General features: G+C 33.0%; 1 protein-coding gene across 6 annotated transcripts in view; it reads right to left on the bottom strand.

Moving 5' to 3' along the window:
• The window catches only part of LOC118183304 (dynein axonemal heavy chain 2-like), a 405,957-nt gene that overhangs the window by 177,117 nt on the left and 204,989 nt on the right, over positions 1-23,851 (bottom strand). For all 6 annotated transcript variants that reach the window (XM_085822262.1, XM_085822261.1, XM_085822260.1 and 3 more), the window contains exons 25-26: positions 6,592-6,733; positions 3,827-4,016 (exon numbers count right to left, since the gene is read on the bottom strand). In XM_085822262.1, the coding sequence (XP_085678388.1) occupies positions 3,827-4,016; positions 6,592-6,733 (332 nt within the window). The remainder of the gene's footprint in view (positions 1-3,826; positions 4,017-6,591; positions 6,734-23,851) is intronic.

Raw genomic sequence — 23,851 nt, 5'->3', positions numbered from 1 at the left:
CTGAAAAGGTATAGCCGAAGCTATCAAAATTCTAACAGAGTTAGCCATTTAATGCTGAATAACACCGAAGCTATCAAGGGCCTAAAGTACGGACGAGCGTGATAATAGCTTAAGAGAGAATAGCATAAGAAGTTGAACGCGCGCTAGTCAGAATCAATAGTTCTCTCGCTAACGAAGTCAGTAGAACTTCACGGTTAAATACTTCTCATTTGCATTCAAACGCGATTCTAAAACTACGGTCTGGCCGAAAGTTGTAAGTTGAAATTCAGGAAGACAGGAGAGGAACTTTAACTCAAAATTTAACTATTAGATAAATTAACATAATCATTTCAAGTATAACGAATATAAAAATATGTAAGGCAATCTTCAACATAAAGATATGCCGTTTTAAAAATTTTGTGATTTTGCTGTTGAATTCAATTTTGTGCGGTTTAAAAGCGAAGAACGTGATATTTAATAAATAAAGTTAATTCGTGATATTTAATATTGAAAAGACAAATAATTTTTATCAGCCATTTTACTAAGAAAATTGAATACTGATATGAAAAACTGGGAAAAAATTGAAAAATATATATATATATAAATATATGCCAACACTTGGCACTACATCGGGTATTCTAAATATATGCTGCTAAAATTTTGTGTAAAATTTTAAAAACATATGCTTTTGAAACTTTTGTGATTTTTTTGTTGAACAGTATGTTGCATTGCGTAAGTCCGAAGAAAATGGTGCTTTATAATTAAGCTAAAAAGGCAAAAAAAGGGGTGTTAGCAGAAGTGAGTGCAAGAGCAGCCTGGTAGACTGCGAGCTCAGCAAGAATGTAACAAACTGACCGTTAAAATCTGAAACATTTTAGATTTTTTTCCTTTTTAGATAAATAATATTTTCTTTTATTTGTAACACAGTTTCAGGTTTTTTTTTTTTTTTTTTTTTTTTTTTTTTACATGATTTTTCTTAATTACTTAAAAATAACGAACTCACTCAATATTTTAGCAGCAATGCATCAGCAGATTTGGTCCTCTACCAGCCAGTGATTAGTTAGCAGAGATTTTGGTCTCTGATAATTAATAACTAGCTGGTATAGGAATTTTGATCAGCATTTCAGTATATACACACATACGCAGACTAACATAAAAAATCTGATGTGTGCAGCACATGATGACACATAATTTCCCTGCTTTCAATAGCAAAAAGCATCTTATCACTTCTGGTTGATCGCTTGTAAACAAATTTTAATTTGTTATTCCAATAAACAGGAAGGTTTGTGGTATGAAATTTTGGCCATATGTAAAAATGGGTTTTGTAAATTTATATCAGTACCACCAAATATTTTCCATTTAATTTCTTTTGATTAAAAATTGCACTTTAATGGCCAGTTGAATAACATATAATTTAATTGTTTTCAATAAAACAAAATTAAGCGTTTGTAATATATTTAAAGTAATTGCTTTGAAAGGAAAACCATAATTTTTTAACTTTCTTATATGTTACTTCTATAGTATCAACAGATCTAAATTCATTTTGATATGCACGTATACTCCCGCGATATTTAGGTATTAGTAAATAATGTACATTATTATTTGTAAATACAGCTGAATAGTGACTACCGTTCGTTTCAGGACCAATAAGAAGTAAAGCAATATCTGTTTTCGAAATCACTTTTTGCTTATGTACTTTATCATCTTCAACAGCTAAGAGAATAATAAATGCACTTTTTGCTATCATGTCTGCATTGCAAGAGTTTTGAAATTCTGCAAATGAAATGCTCTTATGAAAATCATTCTCTTCTACCCCTTGTATAAGTAAATATTGTATGTATATAAACAGAAATGGCTTTAATATGTGCTGCTTTTAGACTAAACTCTTCTTATAGTGATTTGATATTTGTCCATTGAAATTTGCTAAGAGATCCACGTAAATCCGCTTAATCATCTCGTATAATCAAAATCTAATATGTTCTCAATCATAACTGCATATCCATCGTGTGAGTTTTAAGTACTAAAACTGAGAAGATTTGAGATTATATCATAATACATTTTTTCATAAAAATCCGTTCAGAGATTCGAGTAAAGTATAACACCTGTTTTATAAATTTTAACCAAAATCGAATATTTGTTCCCGTTGATACAAAAGTTTTTAATACTAAAATTTAAAAGTTTTGGATTATACTTTAATATAGTTTTTCATTAAAAACTCCTGTGAGCTTTAAGTAAAGTATTACTTCCAATTGTCTATTAAGAACTGTTATGGGCTTCAATTAAAGTACCATTTGCGGTTGCCCAATTTTATCTTAAATCTAATGAACTCTTTAAATGAACACAGATATCTAAAGCAGAGGAAACAGAAATTTTTGGAAGTTTAACCCTTTGTTGCATACAAATAATCTAGAGAAGTTAAACAAAAATATTTGTATTTTTTCTACTTAAAATAACCTTAGTAATAATAAAAAAAATTAATTTTATTCAAATTTCGTTTTAAATAATTGCTACAGTTTGTTCACTACAGTGGACAGCATGCATATATGTACATGCATACAAATCTCTTCCCAACGATTTACGGTCATTGCATTTGAAATCATTTCCTACCTTGTTTGCAGTGATCATTACCATCTTCTAAATGGTAAATCTACAACTGACATATACATACAGATCTCCCAAAATACCTTCATTTCGTCGATTGTGATTGAATTCATTTTGCTACGATTTTCTAACCTGTACCTATTGGATTCAAATGTCAAATGTTCTAGAAATTCCTTGCCAAACATAAATATTTCCAGTGGTGTTTTGGCTTGATAAGCAATACATTTAGGCTTCAATTCACTCTTTTCGGTAGATCTTTATCTACCCACTCCACAATTTTCTCAAACTGACATTTAAAATAAAATGTGTAAAGTTACTAATTATGAATAAAAAATGGCAAGTATAAGAAAATGTAAGCAATATTATATAATGTTTACTATGAGAAATTGTACTAACTTGGAAACAGAAGTAGCACCCATTTTCCAAATAGCAATGCTTTACTTAGTGATGCTATACAGCCATTATGATCGACAGTTGAAAGTTCTAATAATATAGAATGAATAAATACAGGAATGGAATCTGTTAAGGCATTTACAGAAGAATAAACAGATTTAAACTTTTGTCTACTAGAATGGACATGAAGCAAACAAAGGGTTAATATAAGACTTACCATGGACCCCCCTCCCCCCAAAAAAAGGGGGAGGAAGGTTCACAGACATCATTGTAAAAATAATAAAAACGTATTATGAGGGCGCTAATTCATGCTTATTCGCTGAAAAATCACTACTGTCAGATTTGTGGACTGAAAACATTGACTTTCTTATTTATGTATACGGGTTGGGAGGTAAAAATAATGTTAGAGAAACATCTTTGTATTACACACATTTTTTTCCATTTCATCGCTTTTAAATAAATTGGAATATAAAATTATGAAGTAGCTGTAAGCTTTTGAATTTTGTCAAGATATTTCCTCTGAAGCATCATTAAAAGGATAATTCTATAAAAGCATCTTAATAGTATGCAAAAACTCATAATTGATTTAAAATCTTGAATTTTAATTCTTTATATTTATCTTAAAAGGAATGAATAAAATTTTGATTCTAAAAAAATATACTTTCAAAATACTAAATTATTGGAGAAATGTAGAAAACAAAGATAATTTTTTTCAGCATGAAATAAGACTCTGAAAATCATTATAATGAAATTGAATTATGCATTATACGATCCGATTGCTAAATTGTTACTGTGGTACCTTTAGAAAATAAAGAGAATATACCACTTGTAGGATGACAGCATCAGTACTTACTTATATATTTCTCCATATAAATGCATAGACTGAACCCATATGCACAAAGATTTAGCTGCAATGGATACCTTTCCTACAATACTTGGCTGGAATTCAGGTTTTTTCAGATATCTTCCTACTTTATGTAACGCAGTATCTGGTATATTATCTTTGTCATATTCCAAAAGTTCTTTTAGAAATGAAGGACTTCCTACGAATTGAAGAGAAATTTGAAATTCGGAAACTGATTTGATAAAATTAAAAAATATCATAGGAATAAAATTTATTTCTTAATTGTTATTTCATAATAATCGGTTTTGGAAGTTCTGAATAATAAAAAATAGAAATACATGAACCTTTCTTGCAATAATTGGTGTTCACATATAATTCCCCGGAACTAAAGTTGTAAGATCTGTCTCTGTTATTCCACATAAACTAAATTAGATCCTACAATGAACCTGGAGAATTCTTGCACAGGGGTGAATAAAATTACCAGCACAGAAGAAGGGTGAAAGTAACCTTTTATTTAATTCAAATAAATTAGCAGAAAGGCACGATCTTCGTGCTTTACAATGGTACCAACTTGCGGCGAAATTGAAACGCAGAATAATTTAAGTTAAAATCTAAAATAAAGTAGTGCTGGGTTAGCACGTTAAATTACGCCTAACAGGTTGGCTCACAAAACCTAACAGACGTGATGATAAGCCGGAATGGCCAAGAGGCTTACTAGCGTAACAGCGAAATAGCAACGAAACGTGCGCTGGCTAGCGAAAACACGCTCAGAGATTCACACTGGCTAGCGAAAACACGCTCATGAAGAGATTCGCCCGTTTAAATATTCACTTCACTTAACTTTAAATTTACATCCTGGCAAGAAAATGTGAGGGGAATTTGAGTAGTTCAATAAAGATATAAAACTTAAAATGAATTTGTTATGCAAAATAAGGGAAGCCCTACAAAGTTATATGTTCATCTTGAATAGATAAGTTATTTGACTAGACAACGTTTGGAAAACATCTTAATACTGAAAATGTTTCGTAAACATTTTAATATAAAAAAATTACTGACATAAAAGTTAAAAAATTTCGAGAATTAAATTTTATTTTACACAGAAAGAAATTTCTAGATTATTACCTAAGATCAAAAACATAGAATTAAAATTAAAAGAAAGACACTAATTCACTTCAGTATACCAACAGACATAAGGCAGGTGGCTTCTACATGACTTTCGTTATAAACGCACATCCATGACAATGAATATAAAGATTTTTAAAATTCCTATACAATACACTATAAGTACTGTCAACTACAATCTAATTCATTATAATGCTATGTAATTTTTAATGTTCAATAATATCAATGCTCAATAATATAATAATTAATGTTCAATAATATAATAGGAAGAAGGAATCTTCATAATTATTCAAAGGATGAATAGACACAAAAACATTTCATCGTTCCTTCCTTAGAAATAAGGATGTGGAATTTCCTCTTTTTTTTAAGCTGATTACTTAAATAGGAGGTCTACAAAGCAATGAAATGATGAATATATCAGTCATGACTTGCCATTTACTACATTCATGTTTGTAATTTCACAGCATTAATAATTTAATCTCAGCTCTCACAAGATCTTATTAGATAAGTTGTTATTTGCAGGTAATTAATTTTATAATCTGATATTTAGCTTTAATTAACCAAACAATCAAATAAAGGATGAGTTATTGAATCAAATCTAGTTTCTGATATGATTAAACTCTTTTTATGCAAATTATATCATACAAAAGAACATGGTGGTGTCATATACATAATAAATCCAGATCCTCTAATTATTCCTTCAATAAGAAGGAGAGCTCTTTTCATTTTACTTTAGCTTCTTTCTACAGAATTGGATTAATTGACATCTTTCTCCAGTATCCAAACTCACGCATTCTGAAAAAGTATGTCCAAATCCGTGCATAATTGATTTCAGCTTGAGTGTCATGGATACTGTTCAATTACACTTGTAGAGACATTAAGCTTTTTTGAAGCGGGAGAAGTGAAAACCGTGCAACGCTCTCGCCGGGACTCGAACCTGGATCTCTCGAATACGCACCGAGTGTGCTACAGTTACACCACGAAGGCTTGCAGAAAGGAGAGAGAAAATACATTATACCCTAAAGGAGTTAAACCCTACTGCATTAGCAAAAAGAGGCGAACATGTGACAAACACCCATGTCTTATTCAGAATATGAATGCATCTTTGTCAGGATCAGAGTTGTCTCTGATAATCATCATGCTAATTGGACATTGATTAGCCACGACATTCATCTCATCTGGTTTTTATAAATTTCTTTAACTGAAGGAGAGCAAAGTAAATGATCTGCAAGGAAGGAATTCTAATCAGTAGAAAAACAAAAAGGAAATTGTCCGATTCAAATCTATTATTTACAAATGATATGGAGATTCAGTATCGCAAAGAGACTTCGCACAAAATTGCTAATTCTTCTTAACATGGCATTAACGGAAACTGCTAACCAGAATTTGCATTTTATTATGAGTCGCAGAGATAAATTTCCTGAATACATGAACATTAATGGTGAACATAATGAGCTCCTAAAGGTAAAATCAATACTGTAAACATATTTTTAATTAATTATTCTACTATATTTTAAATGTTATTGTTAGAAAGGTAGTCAATTTGCTTTTCCTAATTAAATACTTGATAACGGAAACAAGAGGCAGATTTCAGACACATACAATTTTAAAATGACACATATAAAATTATAAATAAAAAAAAACTGATGAACCTAATTGCCGTTTTGCTTCTGCCCATGATGGTTCAGATGCTCTTAGTATCATAACAGCTTCTAAAACTATTTCAACAAGGACAGGTGGCTTGGCGTAACTTTTTATTTCACCAATATCTCTTTTGTTCAATGCTTCTAGTGCCTTGAAAGTAGATACAAATAAGATTATGCCAATTAGTTTATAATTTGTTTTTTAAATTTAGGAATAGATGTTTGCATACAAACTTACATAAAATTAGGATTACTTTAAAATATATATAGGGAAATACTACTTAATTATAAGTAATGCAACTACAAAATTAAGTAAATTTTATTAAAACGAAAGACAGACAGACAGAAAAAAACCTCAAATTTGAAAATTTCACCTTAAAGAAATGTGTATTTCCATAATTATTTAGAAATTTAAAAATTATTGCTTTATGTATCAAGTTTAAAAAAATTTCCAGGGAAAAAATAATACATCCTGCAAAAAATTATTAAGTTTTGCAGATAAAATAACTTTTTTTTAAGTGATTCATTTTGCTGTGACAAAGAAAGTAAAACGCTTTAATAATACTGTAGATGTATACAACAGGTAGTATGCATTACTGACTAGAGAGGTTCTCATGTTTTCCCGCTCCTTATTTGTGATGTATGAGATTTTAAGATAATTATTGATTGTTTGATTTTATTGATATTCAGATAACATAAAACAATAAAGTCTCTTTGAGGTGTTAATAAAATGTATTTCATTTTCCATTTTTATACACTTGGATAGAAAAATTTACAAAATATTAAATTTAGTTTTTATATAATATTTTATAGTGCAAATTTATAAATGGACTTATACTTCTATAGGGAACATGTCGTAAACTTCATGCAATACTATTAAGAAGAAAACATTCCGAATTCGTTGCAAAATAAAGTATAATATACTTGTAAATCAATTATGCAGTAAAAGTTGTTTAACAGATGAGGCTCACATTCTACATTTTCAATGGAATCATAGATGATACATTTTCTTCTGAAACTTTAAAGCACCTTGCATGCAAAAACTTCAGAGTTCATGAAGAATACTATAAGACAGCTTGTGCTCATGTACAGTTTTCAGATTTTGTAGTATGGATAGAAGATTTTTAAGAAAAGGTATTTCATTACCTTGTAAAATTCCATTATGTTTACCTACTCCATTATTATGATTTAGATCTTTAGTGTCACTTCCCCTTTCCATCTCCCTACCAGAATGCAAATTAGATTTGAGCATATTTGAGGCGAAGTTTTCGGATTGTAACACAGAGAGTGTTTTTCCTTCTCGAGACCATGCTACTAGGTTTCACTAGCTCTGATAAGGTTATAATTCTTCGGCGTTACGTTATAGCTGCTGACATTTAAATTGTTACGCTAGTGAGAAATTTTCGAACCAACTTCGAGTTAAATCAATTATGCAGCCTTTGGCTGCTAGACTTAGTTTTAAATCTTGAATTCTAAGTTATATCGCCACAAGTGGTGGTTGATTTGTGAGCATGAGAAGTGAGTTTATGTTAAAGTTCTGATTTAATAAAAAGTTTTAATAAACCTTTTTAATATTTTGCAGATCTTTACAGGCACAGCAATAATTCGCTCTGTTAAAATTTTGGATCTAGTTATGCTGCCAAAGAACACCAAACTCTATAACATACACTATTCCTTTATCTCTTTTGCACTATTTCTTATTTTTATCTAATGTTGAAGCTAAAAAGGAGGCCTTTTTTGATGACATTAAGGAGAACCTTGACCAAAATTCTCAGTAAAGTTTTAAATGATTACTAAAAATGCATCGAAAACTGAAATGCATGCTGAATTTTTTATCGATATTACACGGCAATGAAGATATTGAAACAATTTTAACTGTGAGACATTAGGTTCTTTGGAAGCTGGAAACGTGAAAAATGAGCAATGCCCTCGCCGGGACTCGAACCTCTCGAATACGCGCCGAGTGTGCTGACCGTTACATCACAAAGGCATGCTAAGAAGGCGGAAGAAATACCTTATATACTTCCCTTTTTAAAGGGGACTGGGGATTAGGGGACCCAATCGTCATATCCTGGTGGTGGAGAATCATCATCCATCATCTTTTTTAGTTCGGACGCCACTATAGGGTCATTAGGACACTTTTTTCAAGCAAGAGTCATGAAAAAATATGCAATGCCCTCGCCGAGACTCTAGCCTCGGACCTCTCGATACGCGCCGAAAGTGCTAACTATTACACCACGAAGGCACGCTAAGAAGGCGGGAGAAACATGTTATATAACAAGAAATTGATAGCAAAGAGCATGTTATTTCTTAGTTTAGTAAAAACTTGCTAAAGTCAGAAAAAAATATGTGTCCTCAGAAAATAATTATTATCTATTGTTAAAGGCGGTAGAACATTTCCATCGTTATACCTGTGAGCGCAAATTAAGCACTGTGCACTGATTATGTTTCTTTAAATGACTATTTAATTTATGAAATAAAGAGGCTGAAGTAATCAGATGAATAGAGGAACTACAAGAATAAGACATTGCATAGACATGCTAACGCATGTTTTAGAAAATCTTGTGCGGAAAAGTACAAATCCTTCTTTAAAGGCGAGAAAAATCATAGCACAGAAATCTCAACATCAAGCTAATTCATATAGATTCTGCAACATCAGAGAGTAATTCCTAGAATAATAAAGAACTGCAAAAAGCCTAAATGGAAGGTTCTGAATTAAGGCTACTAATAAAATTAATAAAAACTACAAGTAAAACCAACTGGCAACGGATGTCACTCTTTAGTCCGAGAACGAAAAGTTCCTGAGCTCTACGCAAGGTAGAATTATCTGCTACAAACGGGAAGCCAACGACGGTAAGAGTTTCAGAGAGCAACTCATCTTACCGAGATACTGAGTCCCAGTGCTCTGTCAGAGCTCTACAGTAACCCTGTTGGATGCCATTTGGATTAACGAAGACACTCAAGTTAAAGTTTACATATTTTTTAAATGTTAGGTGTTTATTGATTTATAATTTGGATGCCTAGTTTTATTTATGAAATCTGTGGCTGATTACTATGTTTGAAAGTGTTTTTTCCTGTTTGATATCCCAGGATATGTAATTCTGAATTAGTCAACAGTTGAATTACAAAAATAGCTCATTCAAAGCCGGAGATGAGGACATAAACCTTTGCTATATCGGTAACATTATGGAAATTTTTGGAAAATCCACTTCTGAGAATGTTTTTTCTCAAAGCTTTCAAAAGTGTTTGGGCAATACTATAAATACGATTGCAGTAGAGCTGAAAGTCAGTTCAGTTATTCATTTTGAGTCACGTTGTAAGGATCTTAAGTTTTACTAACGTTTATTTCTATTTTAAATCTTTACTATCACTTCTTATTTTCTACTTCCGGTTAGAATTAAAAGCTTTAACTTATTTATGCAAATTTGTCTGGCGAACGCCAAGTACTTAAGTTGTGGCTTTTTGCCAAGCGAGAGAAGAGGAAGGAGTTAGTAGAAGCAGGCCGCTTGCCTTAGCAGTTTTTACTCGGTTGCTGGTTGCCTTCCAGGCCAGAGGTTTAATCCTCTTGATAATTTTAAACGTATTATAGTGTTAACAGTGCTCTGTACTACATACGGCTTCCTGTTAATATATGGCCAATCTTCCACGTAGGCCCTTGTTTATTATTCCAAAGTTAAGTTAGAGTTTAGTTAATATATTTATATTCTTACGTTCAGACCACAAGTGGTTGGTCTCTGTATTCCGAAGTACGGAAATTATAGTAAAGAGTGAAAAATAAAGGGTTTCGTATACCTTTCCTGTGTATCTTGTCTACTTCCCACATTTATTGAACATAGCTTTAGTAAGCTCCCTGTTCCGAGTCAGGTTCTTAATTGTTCCCCTAGCAAGTAAGGCGGAACATTGAACCTGATAGTGGCGCCCGACGAAGAAGAATAACCATGGTCGAATTTCAAGAAGAACCTGCGCTGCCTTCAGAAGCGGCTCAGAATCCAGAAATGCCAGCTGCCGCCCTGGAAGGATTTGGTTACATCGTCCAGACCATGCGCGCAGCGATGAAACCAGAAACAACATTTAATGGAAACTCACCGGTTACTAGTTTTTTGGAAAAACTAGATGACCACTTCATGATGTATCCCGTGCACGAGTTCCAGAAAGTTACATTAGCTACCAGCGCTTTGAGGGGCCAAGCGCTTAATTGGTTCAAATGTATAGGCAGAAGTCTCTTGGGTCAAGCAGGAAGTCCCACCTATACTTACGAAAATTTCAAGACTGCCCTAGTAAAAGCCTTCCCTGTCGTAAGGGATCGTGCGAAATTAGAACGGAACTTTTCAGCATATATCAGCAAAAATCGAAAATCTTTCCACCTTTATTTTAAGAAAAATTCACGTCTTCAAACTCTTGTATGGAAACCGTCCGGATCCTGAGATAATTCAAGTCATTTTGCGAGGTTACTTCCCCAAGTGCAAGACTTTATTGAATTAAGAAATCCGACTACACTGGAAAAGTTATTTGAGCTAGCAATCCAGTTTGAAAGAAGAAGAACGGCGGATATTGAAAGAAGACGCCAATATCAACAACGAAACCAATTTGGTGAGCCAAGACCACAGCAAAGTCAAGCACACGGCTACAGAAGCAAAGCGAATCAGTGGGCAAGGAAACCCGAGCATCCAAAAACAGCCGGCGAACGTCGACAGTTCAATAGCAATCCAGAAAAAAAGTCTCAAGGCCAGTGGAAAAAAGAAGGAAAGCATGGAAAGAAAAAAGGATTTAAACTAAAACGGATTTCTGCTGACGGGAGGGTGCGGAAATCAGTAGGCCAAGAAAACCCCTCTTCCTTCAAGTTAAATACAGTAATGGTGAAAAATTTGACTCTTCCGAAGATTGAAGTGTTGGTGAATAACATCCCAGCCATCGCACTCCTGGATACAGGCCCGCAGTGTTCCTGTGTGGCAGAGGATTTTTTTAGGAAGTATTTTCGGAAATACCGCATATATAATTCGGATAATACGACAGTGTTAGCTGCGCAAGGAGAAAGATGCAAGTGCATAGGTAAATTACCGCTATACGTTCGTATCAAGGACGAACAAGTAAAGATTATGTTTTTTATAGTAAAGAATTTGCAAGCACATATCATCTTAGGAATATATTTTCTTTCAGAGGCAGAAGCAACGCTGGATTTTAACGAAGCGTCCCTTAAGCTGACGATGAAACCAGTTCGAGAAGAGAAAACAGAACCACCAATGTTAAACCTTGATCACCTGCCTAAGGAAGAGCAACAAAGAATCCGACAAGTGGTAAGTGAATTTGCTTCGTTATTTAGTGATATTCCAGGATTTAATCAAGTTACTAATCATAGTATCGACACCGGAGATTCAATGCCAGTTCGCCACAAAGCATACCGGTATGATAAGAATAAAGAAAAATTATAGAATGGCACATTAGCGATATGCTACGTAAAAAGATCATAACGCCCATCTCAAGTAGTTATGCTAGCCCGTTAGTTTTATGTAAGAAAAACAATGACTATCCATTAACACATCCAAAAAGGTGGCGTTTCGCGATTGACTATCGTAAATTAAACTCCATAACTAAATATCCGGTATATCCGTTACCTATTATTAAAGAAATTCTAAGGAACATAACGTCGACCAAATACATGACGACTTTAGACTTAACGACTGGTTATTTTCAAATAGGGGTTAGACCGGAGGACGTGCCTAAGACTGATTTTATAACCAAGTCTGGCACTTATGCATTCCTGCGTATGCCGTTTGACCTTTCAGGGGCACCGGCAACATTTCAGCGATGTATGGACATGGTGCTAAGGCCTGTTCTTGGAAAGTCCACATTTATCTATTTAGACGATATCATTATTACTAGTGATAATCTGGACCAACATGTACAGGATTTAAGACAGGTGTTTTCTTTATTAAATGAGGGCGGTCTAAAAGTTAATGTCAAAAAGTGCAAATTTGCAGCCCCTGAATTAAAATATTTAGGTTACAAAATATCTCAGAAAGGAATCGAGACAGACGAATAAAAAATAATCGCTGTACAAAAGTATCCGACTCCAAACACGGCGAAGAAGCTCTCTTCTTTTCTAGGACTTTGTTCATATTATAGGTCCTTTATAAAAGATTTTGCAGCTATTGTTGAACCATTGTTAAAATTAAAAAGAAAAAAGGCAAGATTCTCGTGGACGGCAGAAGCCAATAGTGCTTTCGAAAAATTAAAACAAGCATTAACGCAAGCCCCTGTGTTGAAATTTCCTGAAAAGGATGAGAATTTAGAAATTTCAGCGGATGCTTCGGATTGTGCAGTAGGAGCGGTACTTTCGCAAAATCAGCAGCCCGTGGCATTTTTTAGTCGAACTTTAAATCAAACACAAAGAAATTATTCCGCGACTGAGAGAGAGGCACTTGCAGTTCTGTTAGCAGTGCAAAAGTTCCGAGTCTATTTTGGAAGAGCGCCAATAACAGTGTATTCTGATCATGCGGCGGTAACTAGATTGTACTCAGGGAAAAACGTATCCCCAAGGTTAATAAGATGGGCACTCAAGCTACAAGAATATAATCTGGTAATCAAGCATACCCCCGGAAAGGAAAATATCGTAGCAGATGCCATATCCAGAATAAAAATAGATGAAGAAGGTAATACTCTAAAGGTGGCAATGCTCACAGCATGTACAATAAATTCCCGAGAAACTGTAATAACCGAACTGGGTAAGGATCCTGAGTTTGGAAACATTTATGAGTATTTAAAGGATCCTGAAAATTTTAGCCACCAAGATATTGTGGCGATAAGAAATAGGGCGGCCCATTACAAACTAATAGATGGTCTATTATTTTATACAAAAACTACAAATTCCAATAACGAATTTCGACCTGTTATCCCAGCTAGTCTTAGATTAAATATCCTGCAGGAGTTACATGACAGCCCTTTAGCTTCTCATGCTGGTATTCGCAAAACTATCCAACGCGTACGCGAGGCAGTCTATTTTCCTGAACTGCAAAAGCTAACAAGGGCGTATGTCCAGTCTTGCCCAACATGTCAAGCAGTTAATTATATTAATTTCCGCCCGGCCGGGTTTCTAAATAGCATTAAATCCGAATTTCCAAATGAAATAATTGGCATCGATTTATTGGGCCCTTTCCCAAAAAGTCAGTTAAATAAAAGTCGGTATCTCCTTGTTATGGTTGATCATTTCAGTAAGTGGACCGAAATTGTTCCCTTAAAACGAGCCTCCGCGAAATTAGTTACTGATTCTATTTTAAATAAATATATTTTAAAATACGGGGCGCCCCTAAAAGTTATATCGGATAATGGTCCTCAATTTGTAAGTAATATATTTGAAGACATGTGCCAAAAACTGGGCATACGTCATTTAAAAATGGTCCCGTATCGGCCGCAATCAAATATAGCGGAACGGGTCAATAGAAATATAGTGAAAATTATCCGTAGTTATGTTAAAAATTTTCATAAAAGCTGGGATAACTATGTCAATGAATTTGCTTTCGCCCTTAGGACCGCAAAACATGATACAACGGGCAAAACTCCTGCTGATTTATTTTTAGGCAGAAAGATTATAACGCCGTTAGATAAATTATTTTATGTGCAACAAAGAGCCCCAGAATTTAAAATGGGTGATATAGAAAAATTAATTAAAGAAGCAAAAAAGAACACTTAAGTAGCACAGAGAAAACAAAAACTCTATTATGATTTGAAACGACGGGGAGTAACTTATAAAGTAGGAGATGATGTATTAAAAATTAAGCATTCACTTTCTTCAGCACCAGAAGATAAAACCGCCAAATTTTTTCCACGATTTGAAGGACCATATGTCATAGAAAAAATAACTCAGGCTGTAGTGGTGTTAAAAGCCAGGAATGGTGAAACATGCTCCGCAAACATTGACCAAATAAAACCATACTATGACCGTAATAAAATGCAAATATTTACAGATCTTTTGCAGGATCCGGCACGGCAGGCACAAGCTCCAGAGGTGGAACAACGTCAAGCACAAGGACAAGCCATTAGGAGGCAGGAGCAATTGAAAAGAAAGTTTCCCCGTTGGAAAATTGAAGGTAACAAGAAAAAGAAGCCGTTCCACCGACCGCAAAAGATAGCGCACGACCAACCCCAGAATGAAGAAGGGAGAAGTACGACGAATGCAAAGAGAGCCAGGAGAAATAACGGCAACTATAACCCGGCTCCCAAACGGAAGATCTACTCATCGGACAGGACTCTCCGCAGCAAATGTCGCCGAACTGCAGAAGGGCCACCAGCGGCGGAGGAAAAGATACAAGGAAAATTTGAACGGCCAGCAACGAGGTCCAAGCAGGAACGAGAGAGAAGTGTCCCGGTTCTGCCAAGACCAGCGGCCATCAAACGGCCAGTACCACAGGCAGAGGCGAAAAGGAAGGTATTCAAGGGTGACTGAACTGGAGGGAAAAGAAAGCTTCTAGAGGAAGGCACTGAAGAGCGAGCCCGCACAAGAAGGAGGATAAATCAAACGAGAATCTTCGCTACCTTCCAGGACTGGGCTGAGAAAAGAATGTCCGAATATCACAAAGATAAGTAAAATTTTATGTTACTTTGCAAACTTAAGTTAATCTTTCATTCTTACTGCAAGTGGCAGATTTCAAGAAGTTTTACCTCATGTGAGGTCTACCTTTATCGCCAAAAAGGCAAGAAATGAGTTGTTACCGATTTTGGTATTATGTTTTTCAATTACTCGCGAGTAAAACTAAAGTTGATGTATAATAGGAATGTCTAAATACTTGAATATTGTAAAAGTTATTGTATAAATTTTATTTAAAACATTCTGGCAAGAAAGAAGTTTTAGTCTGAAAGACTTTTGAAATGTAGTATTCCAATGTAGAAGAATTGGCACTTGCTTGGAAAGAATAGAAGTTAACAATGTACTACTAATGTATGTTTTAAAATGCGTAAAATTAACGGCATGTTAACCAAGTGGCCGAGCCGTATATATACGTTCAACCAAAATTGTGCTCTAAGCGTCCAGCAAGCATATATACGTCCAACCAAAATATTGCTCTAAGCGGCCAGCAAGTATATATACGCTCGCGTTAGGATTTCTTTCCCCCAGCAATTTCGACGTGAGTGATTGCACTAATAGGCTCCCTGCTGGGAAGGGTTTCGCTTTTCTGAAATTTAGCTTGTTATTTTGGGGTTGCTGCACATAACTGTTGAGTCGCCAAACATCTATGTTTTGTTCGAATTTTTAATACTGCTATCGAATTGGCCAAGACAGCAGAAATACTTTCAACACGTAATGAAAGTAAAAATGGAATTTATTTCTTCATCTAAAATCTGAAATGGAGAATAAAAATAATTGAATAATAACCGCTCTTCAACTAAAATCTGGTTTGACAGTTTGAAGCTAATATATAAATCCAGAGTATTTAATCAAAGTTCCTATTTCTTAATTAGAATCGAATATCCGCAACACAATAAGTTGAACAGAATCATTAAAATAAATATTAAAAATGTTAATGATTTAACGTACCTTAACATTTAATGAAGATTTGTTTTAATAGAAGCATATCGGTATAGTATTGAAAATTTAAATATACAAGAGATGTTTTAATCACAGACTTTTGACAGCATAAGACTGATATTAACGTTATAAACATAGAAACATCTTTATTTTCGGAAATACTAGAATAATAAACATGTTACAAGAATTTTAAATAATCGTAAGCTTTAAACTGATACTCGTTGAAACCAGGACTGACGTCACAGCAGGAGCGGTAGAATAAAAAGGCGAGAAAATTTTTAGAATTTAGAAAAACACTGAGCAGCAAAATTTAGGGATGGCAAAAATTTTGGACTTATACACAAGGTAATACACAAGGCAGAGGCATTTAGAAGCTGAAAATGTTTTTTAATTTAGTAATGCACCGCAAAGCAAAATTTAAAACCTTCAAAAGTTACGCCGATCGGCAAAATGCCTAGCGCCGGCCATGGTTGCTACGCCTCGACGTATGCTATCATATGTTAGAGGTTCTGAACTTTATTAAGTAAGCACAGTAATGAGCAGAGTGATTTTTATTAAATATAGAAGTAAACGAGTAATAAAATAAATATTATCATTCTTTTCTATACAACTTTTCCTTAACTTCATTTATTATTAAAATTATTGTTATTATTATACCAATACCAGCTACTTATGGATCTTTCACTATATATTTTAAAGGCGATAACTGAATTCATCTCCCGCAGTAATCTATAGTATAATAAACATATATTTAAATAGCTTATTGTTTCGTATATGTTTGGGAAAATGGCCTAATTTTCATAACAGCAATCTTACAAATAATAAGCAATTTAAATCCGAGTAAAAATATTTTATTATTCCAAAGGGCGTTAGCCCAGAAGGGCTGTTAAATTTCCTTTTGGCATTTTGCGTCGATTCACTTTCTGCGTTGATTCACTTTTCAAACTGTTGCCATCAAATATTACAGCCCTGTATTATATTTAAAGAAATTAAATAATGAAGAATTCTCATAAATGCATGTATGTTTCTCGCATTGTGATAAAACAATGGTACTTAGAGACATCAGATTTTGAATAACGTAATCTTCCACCAAATATGGTCATCTGGAAACCCTAATTTGGAATTTGTTTTATTATCGATTTCATATTTTGGAACACTGTAAGGAACTCTTGATAAACAAACTCAACGATTTCAAAGTGAGCAATGACAATATTGTACGGGGGGGGGGGAATTATCACCAACGCTCGAGACTGTGTTTCGGAAATTCTAATGATACGCTCATTTTAAAATTATTTTGCGATATTGCTGTTGAATTGAATTCTATGGTTTAAGTGAGACGAACATAATATTTAATAAATGAAAGTAACACACAAAACCTTAAAATTGGGCGTAATGTAAAATCTGAAAACGTTTTCAGATTTTATTTATTTTTTGTTCTCATTAAAACTGCAGTTGTGACGTGAATACCAGCAATTTTTCTTACAAATTCTCTCTATAAAGATGTCTACCTCAAGGTAAATAGCTTTTCCGTGCATTTCCATTTAACTTTATCAAATCTGTCTACAAACACAGACGTCTAGTGATTATCTGAACAGTATAAAAACGTAGTCGTTTAATACGTATGCGTAAAAAAATGTTATACATATTTTATTACAGTGTATTGTAAAAAGTGTTGCTTAAACACTGTCATAAAGCAGTGAATGAGAAGAAAAAAAAAGAGCTTCTCACTTTTCGTACAGCTGTTAACAGGATCATTATTTTGTTTTCAAACAGAGAACGAAATTTTCAGAATAGAGAATTTTCAGAGGATGAAATATGTCGAAAGAAATTAATGGTGTTACCGCAATTTCGGTTTGCGAATTTTAAAAAATCCATACAATATGCACAAATCTATAACAATCACTTGAATGATTTTTAATACCCAATTTAGAAGACAGACCTGATATTTGATCAATATGCTTTCAGTTTTATCTTCTTCTCGGTATTAATAGATTGAATACGTAATTCAATTAAACTTTTCCTTGAAAGCATCAATTTCATTTGTAAATGTTTTGCAATACTAAATACTAATATTATTAAAATTCTCAGCCTTAGTAAAAGGCCAACCACTGGCAGAGTGAATAAGAGTACTGTAATTGTGTTAAGCCGGCGTTAAAATCCCAGAGAATGAGGTGGTTACTTAGTCGTTTTTGTATTTTTGTATTTTTGTTTTTTTTTTTTTTTTTTTTTTTTTTTTTTTTTTTTTGTTCTCATGAGCAATGGGAACACGAGCTAGTTGCCCTTGAAAAATCCTCCTCGTATGCGTCCTTTGCCTTAGGGTAATAGCCCTCGTATGCTATATCAGGTGCGCTGCAAACTCGGGAAAGTTTATATTCTTTCATTATAGTTAATTAAAAAAGCAATTAAACCCAATAATACTGTTTATGGATGTTTCAGAAGTTATTCAAGACTTAAAAAAACATACTACTAGTGCCTTTTGTAAGCGTTACTAGAACAGAATTTTTGATAGGATTAAATTAGATCAAGAAAATTGCAATCTATTGGCTAGCATTAAAGAGAAACAATTAATTCCAAATTATCATTCATTTCAACATGTTATGGACAAATCTTTAATTAAAAAATACGTATTTATAACAAAAGCAAGATCAAAAGAGGAAAATATTTCAATTTGATTGTGAAGAAGTAGAAAAATGCAGTAAATTTTTCGTATGCTTTAAGAATTCTTCAATTTCATAGTATCGACCTAGCGGTAATGTCTCTGAACTGGTAGTTTGACCTAGGTTGAAATCCTAGTGAACGAGTGGACTGCATGGGAGTTTTAATGGTTTCCTTTTCTGTAGCGTGAATACGAGATATTTTGCCTTCAGAAGTCTTCACGAAAGCATCCTTGTTCATAGGCAGATAGTTTTAGTCTCTTAGTTAAGAGGAATCGTAGGTTACCTCACTTGCGTAAACAAACGAAAGTGAGTTCTCGCTCTAAATTGGCTCTTATAGACTTTTGCATTAGTTTAAGTTTAATGTAAATTTGAACGTGACTGTAAAATTAATTTTTTTATGTCACAAATATTATTAAATTTATATAGCATAATCATTGGTACGCAAGTGAGCTAACCTGTTCTTCTACGGACTTTGAGTCATTACGGCTTTTGATGGTGCAGACGTGAAAAGTGTACATTGCCCTTTGCCGGGATTTGAACCCTGGAGCTCTCGAATACGCGTCGAGTATGCTTCTAATTACACCGCGATGGATTACGTAAAGGAGGGGGGAAATACCTTATTAATTAAACTAACTATCATAGTGTCCAAACTCTGCTATTCTATTCTAAGCAAGGCATTGAAGAAAGTTGCTCTGCAGTAACTCTTATTCTCGAAGTAAAGGAAAACACACTACTGAAATATTATGTCTTTTGATTGTAATCAATTTTGAGCTTTCCTCGCTTGGAAATATAGTTATTTTAAAGAATTTTTTTTTCCTTTTATGAAAAAAACGATCTACTGTTTACTGAGATCAATGTAATAGGAAAAAGAAACATAATTTATCATATCAAATATACATGAAAACAATGAACAAATTAGAACTCACTTCAGTTATCTGCAATCAATGCATATATTCTCTAGGAATACATCAAAGATGAATGCGTTGATTATATAATGGAATTCACGGATTTATATAAGATTAAAAGCACTTCCTTTATTAGGGACTTGAAAACGATATCTAACGACGCAGGTGTGGAATTGCAATTAAAAAGCGCATAGGATAAGCGATTTTGTAGAAGAATAACAAATATCATAAGCTTGAATTATTTTGTCGGTTATGGAACTTAGAATTTCAAAATTGTGAACATTACTGATAAAACAGTATTAATAATAATAATAAAATAATATTTAAATAATAAATTATAAAATGTTATATATATTATTAATAATTATTTAATAATATATATTATTAAATACTTATTAATAATATATATTATTCAAATAATAAATTATAAAATGTTATATATATTATTAATAATTATTTAATAATATATATTATTAAATACTTATTAATAATATATATTATTCAAATAATAAATTATGCAATAAGAGGCGTTTTTTTTAATGTTTTGTGCGTTACCTTTATTTATTAAATATCACGCTCTTCGCACTTAACCATAAAATTCAATTCAACAGCAATATCGCAAAATAATTTTAAAATAAACAGATCTTTAGAATTTCCGATTCAGAGTCTCGCGCGCTGAAGGTATTTTTTTTTTTTTTTTAAATCTCTTACAATGTTGACATTTCTCGCTTTGAAATTGTTGAGTTTGTTAATCAAAAATTCTTTAATGTCTGACAAAATATGAAATAAATAGTAAACCAAACTCCAAATTAGGGCTTCCAGAAAAGTGAATCAACACAGAAAGTGAATGGACACAAAATGCCAAAACGAAATTAATATCCTTTCTGGGCTAATGCCCTTTGGGCTAAAATGAAACTACACAAAATGAATTTTTTTTATTTATCCAAGTTATTTACATTTGCAGAGTAAAAGAAAAATCTGAAAAGTTTCAGATTTTAAATTACGTCCAAAGGGACTTTTTTTTAACATTTTGTGTGTTACCTTTATTTATTAAATATCACGTTCTTTGCACTTAAACAATAAAATTCAGTTCAAGAGCAATATCGCAAAGTAGTTTTAAATTGAGCATATCTTTAGAATTTTCGATACACAGTTCCGCGTGCTGGAGATAAAAAGGTTTTTTCTGTACAACATTGCCATTGCTCGCCTTTAAATCGTTTAGTTTGCTACTCAAAAATTCGTTAAAGTTTTACAAAATATCAAATCGATCACGAAACAAATTCCAAATTTCAAATTTGGGCTTCCACATACCCATATCCGCAGTAGGATTACGTCGTTCAAAATTCGATGGCTGTATGTACCAATGTTTTATCACAATGCGAGAAATATACATACATTTATGCAGATTTTTCATCATTTAATTTTTTCAAATATAATGCAGGACTCTAACATTGGGTGGCAACAGTTTGAAAATTGAAACGGACATTTATAGTGAACCAACGCAAAATCGCAAAACGAAAACAATAGCCTCCAAGGACAAAGCCCCTTTTGAACTAAAAAGAATATTAGTGAAAAGACTTAGACATTATTCTTTAAATTGTTAAGCATTATACGTTAGATTAACCTTTGAGAGAATTTAGGGAATAACGTAAGAGTTTCACTTATCATACAGTGTTAAAAAATCTTTACTGTCCTTTTTTTGTTTGTTTTGTTTTTAGTTTCTTGTTTTGTTTCTAAAAATTGTTGCAACAAACTGTAGTTTTATTCTTGAAACGTAATTCTAACTTGAAACAGGAATGAAAGCTTGAAAAAAATCTTCAAATGAAATGGCAGATACTTTCTCACGATTCCGAAAATCAAAGATATATATCGTCTGCATCTTTCCTTTTGGATACAGGGCCAAGTCAAAATTGCTTGAATGCGGCGGGAGCGGGGGGGGGGAACAGAAGAAAAGGCTTTACTGTCCTTTTTTTGTTTGTTTTGTTTTTAGTTTTTTGTTTTGTTTCTAAAAACTGCAGTAGGTTGTCCCTGCCTTTTCTTCTTTCCCATTCTGTCTGTTTCATTGTGACTGAGGGTAATAAAATTTCCCGCGTTGCTGGAGAAGTTGTCCCTTCATCTAAATTAGGTTGCAATAACTGTAACGTTTTGGACCCCCTTTTTTTTCCTTTTGAAGGATTTTCTAAGCTTTCACATTAAAGAAAAATTCTGATATTTTGTATTTCCTATCTGTTGTCTAAAAGTGTGTAATACAGAAGATGTAAATCCTTAGTTCAATTTCAATCAAATTTAATCATATTAAAATTATTATTTTCTTAAATCACTGAATAATAATTTACGATAAAATATCAATCATTCGTATAATGGCATATTTTAAAATTTTTACGTCGTTCGTTTTAGAGTTTCGGATGACCTCTTGTTGTCCATCCATTAAAAGTATTATCCACTGAACGATGAGTGCGCATTCAAAACATAAAAATTTTAAAAAGTAGATGAATAACGATTTTAATTAATTTTGGAAATAGGTATAGTCTACACTAAAAATGGATAAAAAATATTTGAGCTATCTTATTCCAAAAGCGTTAAATTTCTAAAAGCATTTCAAAACATTTTTGATTGTTGCTATGATAAAATAATACGAAATACCAAAAGCAGATTTTGGTTTTTGAAATAAATTACTATCATGAAACTACATTTATAATCTACATTTATAATATTCTGTTGCATTCTGATGACCATACTTTAGATACTCCTTCCAGTTTTTAAATTAAATGTTGAATAGAATTGCAAATATAAATTTATGCACAATGAGAATGAAATTTACGTATGGTGGAAATAATCATACAATACTTGCCACCAAGAATAATTCTATGTAACAGAACAGTACTTCAGGTTCTGCATATAAAACTGTAAAATGTTAGTTATATTATAAAATGTTCAGGAAACATCAAGAATTTCACTTTATTTGTAATCATTCTCATTCAGCGTTGCAAGTAAATTCATGGTAATCATGAACTCCATGTGTGCAATTTTCGCTCAATCAATCGAGCATTTTCAATTATTAAATATCCATTCATTATATATATCATTTCCATAGTAAAGTTCTCGTTTTCTTCTTTACTTACTCAAAAAGAAAGCTAAAAAAGTGCATCGATCGAGAGTCCTCCATTTTTTGAGGTATATTTATCGAATTCCATTAAATTATTTGTCTAATGTGTAGTTAAGAGCTGAAGGTTAAGAATTATGCAGTTAAGAACGTTTTTGACTGAGTCAAATTTTGAAATAAATTTCTGATTTGCTTTGCCAATTTCAGTTGCTTCTGCAGAGTCGTTTCTGCAACGCTAGTACAATATTTCACCGAATACGAGTTTTCCGATTTGGTATTTTTATTCTGACAGAAAATTCAGTGTGGGTCCATAAGGTTCAAATTTTTCTTTGTGTTTCTAACCACATTATTAGATTTAAAAAGACATGGAGGTGCTTCAAATTACAAAACGAACAAAAGTGTAGGAAATTAAAAGATGCAAAATGAAACGTATTAAAAAATCTTTTTAATTACTCAGTTTTCAGAACGTCATTGGACGCCTCGGTTTAAAATGTAGCTAGTGGGTTATCAGGTCAGGGTATTTGGATATGACAAAGCACACGACGGCTGTCCTAAGGGAAGGTATATTTTCGAGGACGACTTGCTCAGCGAAACTAGGTCGTATTCACATTACACAAGCAGAATGCCACAAAATGGTCTATATAATAACAACCCGCTCTTCTGCGCAATAACCTAGATCGAACTACCAGTATACAACTGTTTACTTCTCGACCACAAGTGGAGCCCCTACTCCAGAGATCACGTGATTTAACGAAACAGAAATTTTTTTTTCATTCTTGATTGTTCGCTTGATTTGGATGCACACAAAGGCTACATACCTAAGGGAAGGGATGCCTTCATGGAGGACCTTTTAAGGAAAATTAACTCCCATTCATGCTATACAGTGGAAAAATCGCTTTTCTTGTTGAATTGAAATTTTAAGCTATAGCTATCCTGGGTAAGGAAACGAAATTAAATAAAAGAATTTACATAAAGTTCAAAATATATACGTTAAAGTATATGTGTTTTAATTATAAGTGTTTAAAAATAATGAGGACAAGGATCCTTTGAAAAGTGTTGTATGATTTTGACTTTAGTATCATAT

Source organism: Stegodyphus dumicola, chromosome 8 (assembly GCF_044657685.1).
Source record: "Stegodyphus dumicola isolate Sdum_Otavi_A_Nest chromosome 8, ASM4465768v1".
NCBI classification, from domain to species: domain Eukaryota; kingdom Metazoa; phylum Arthropoda; class Arachnida; order Araneae; family Eresidae; genus Stegodyphus; species Stegodyphus dumicola.
Note: the sequence above shows the minus strand (reverse complement) of the source record. Positions and strands in the feature narration are given on the sequence as shown.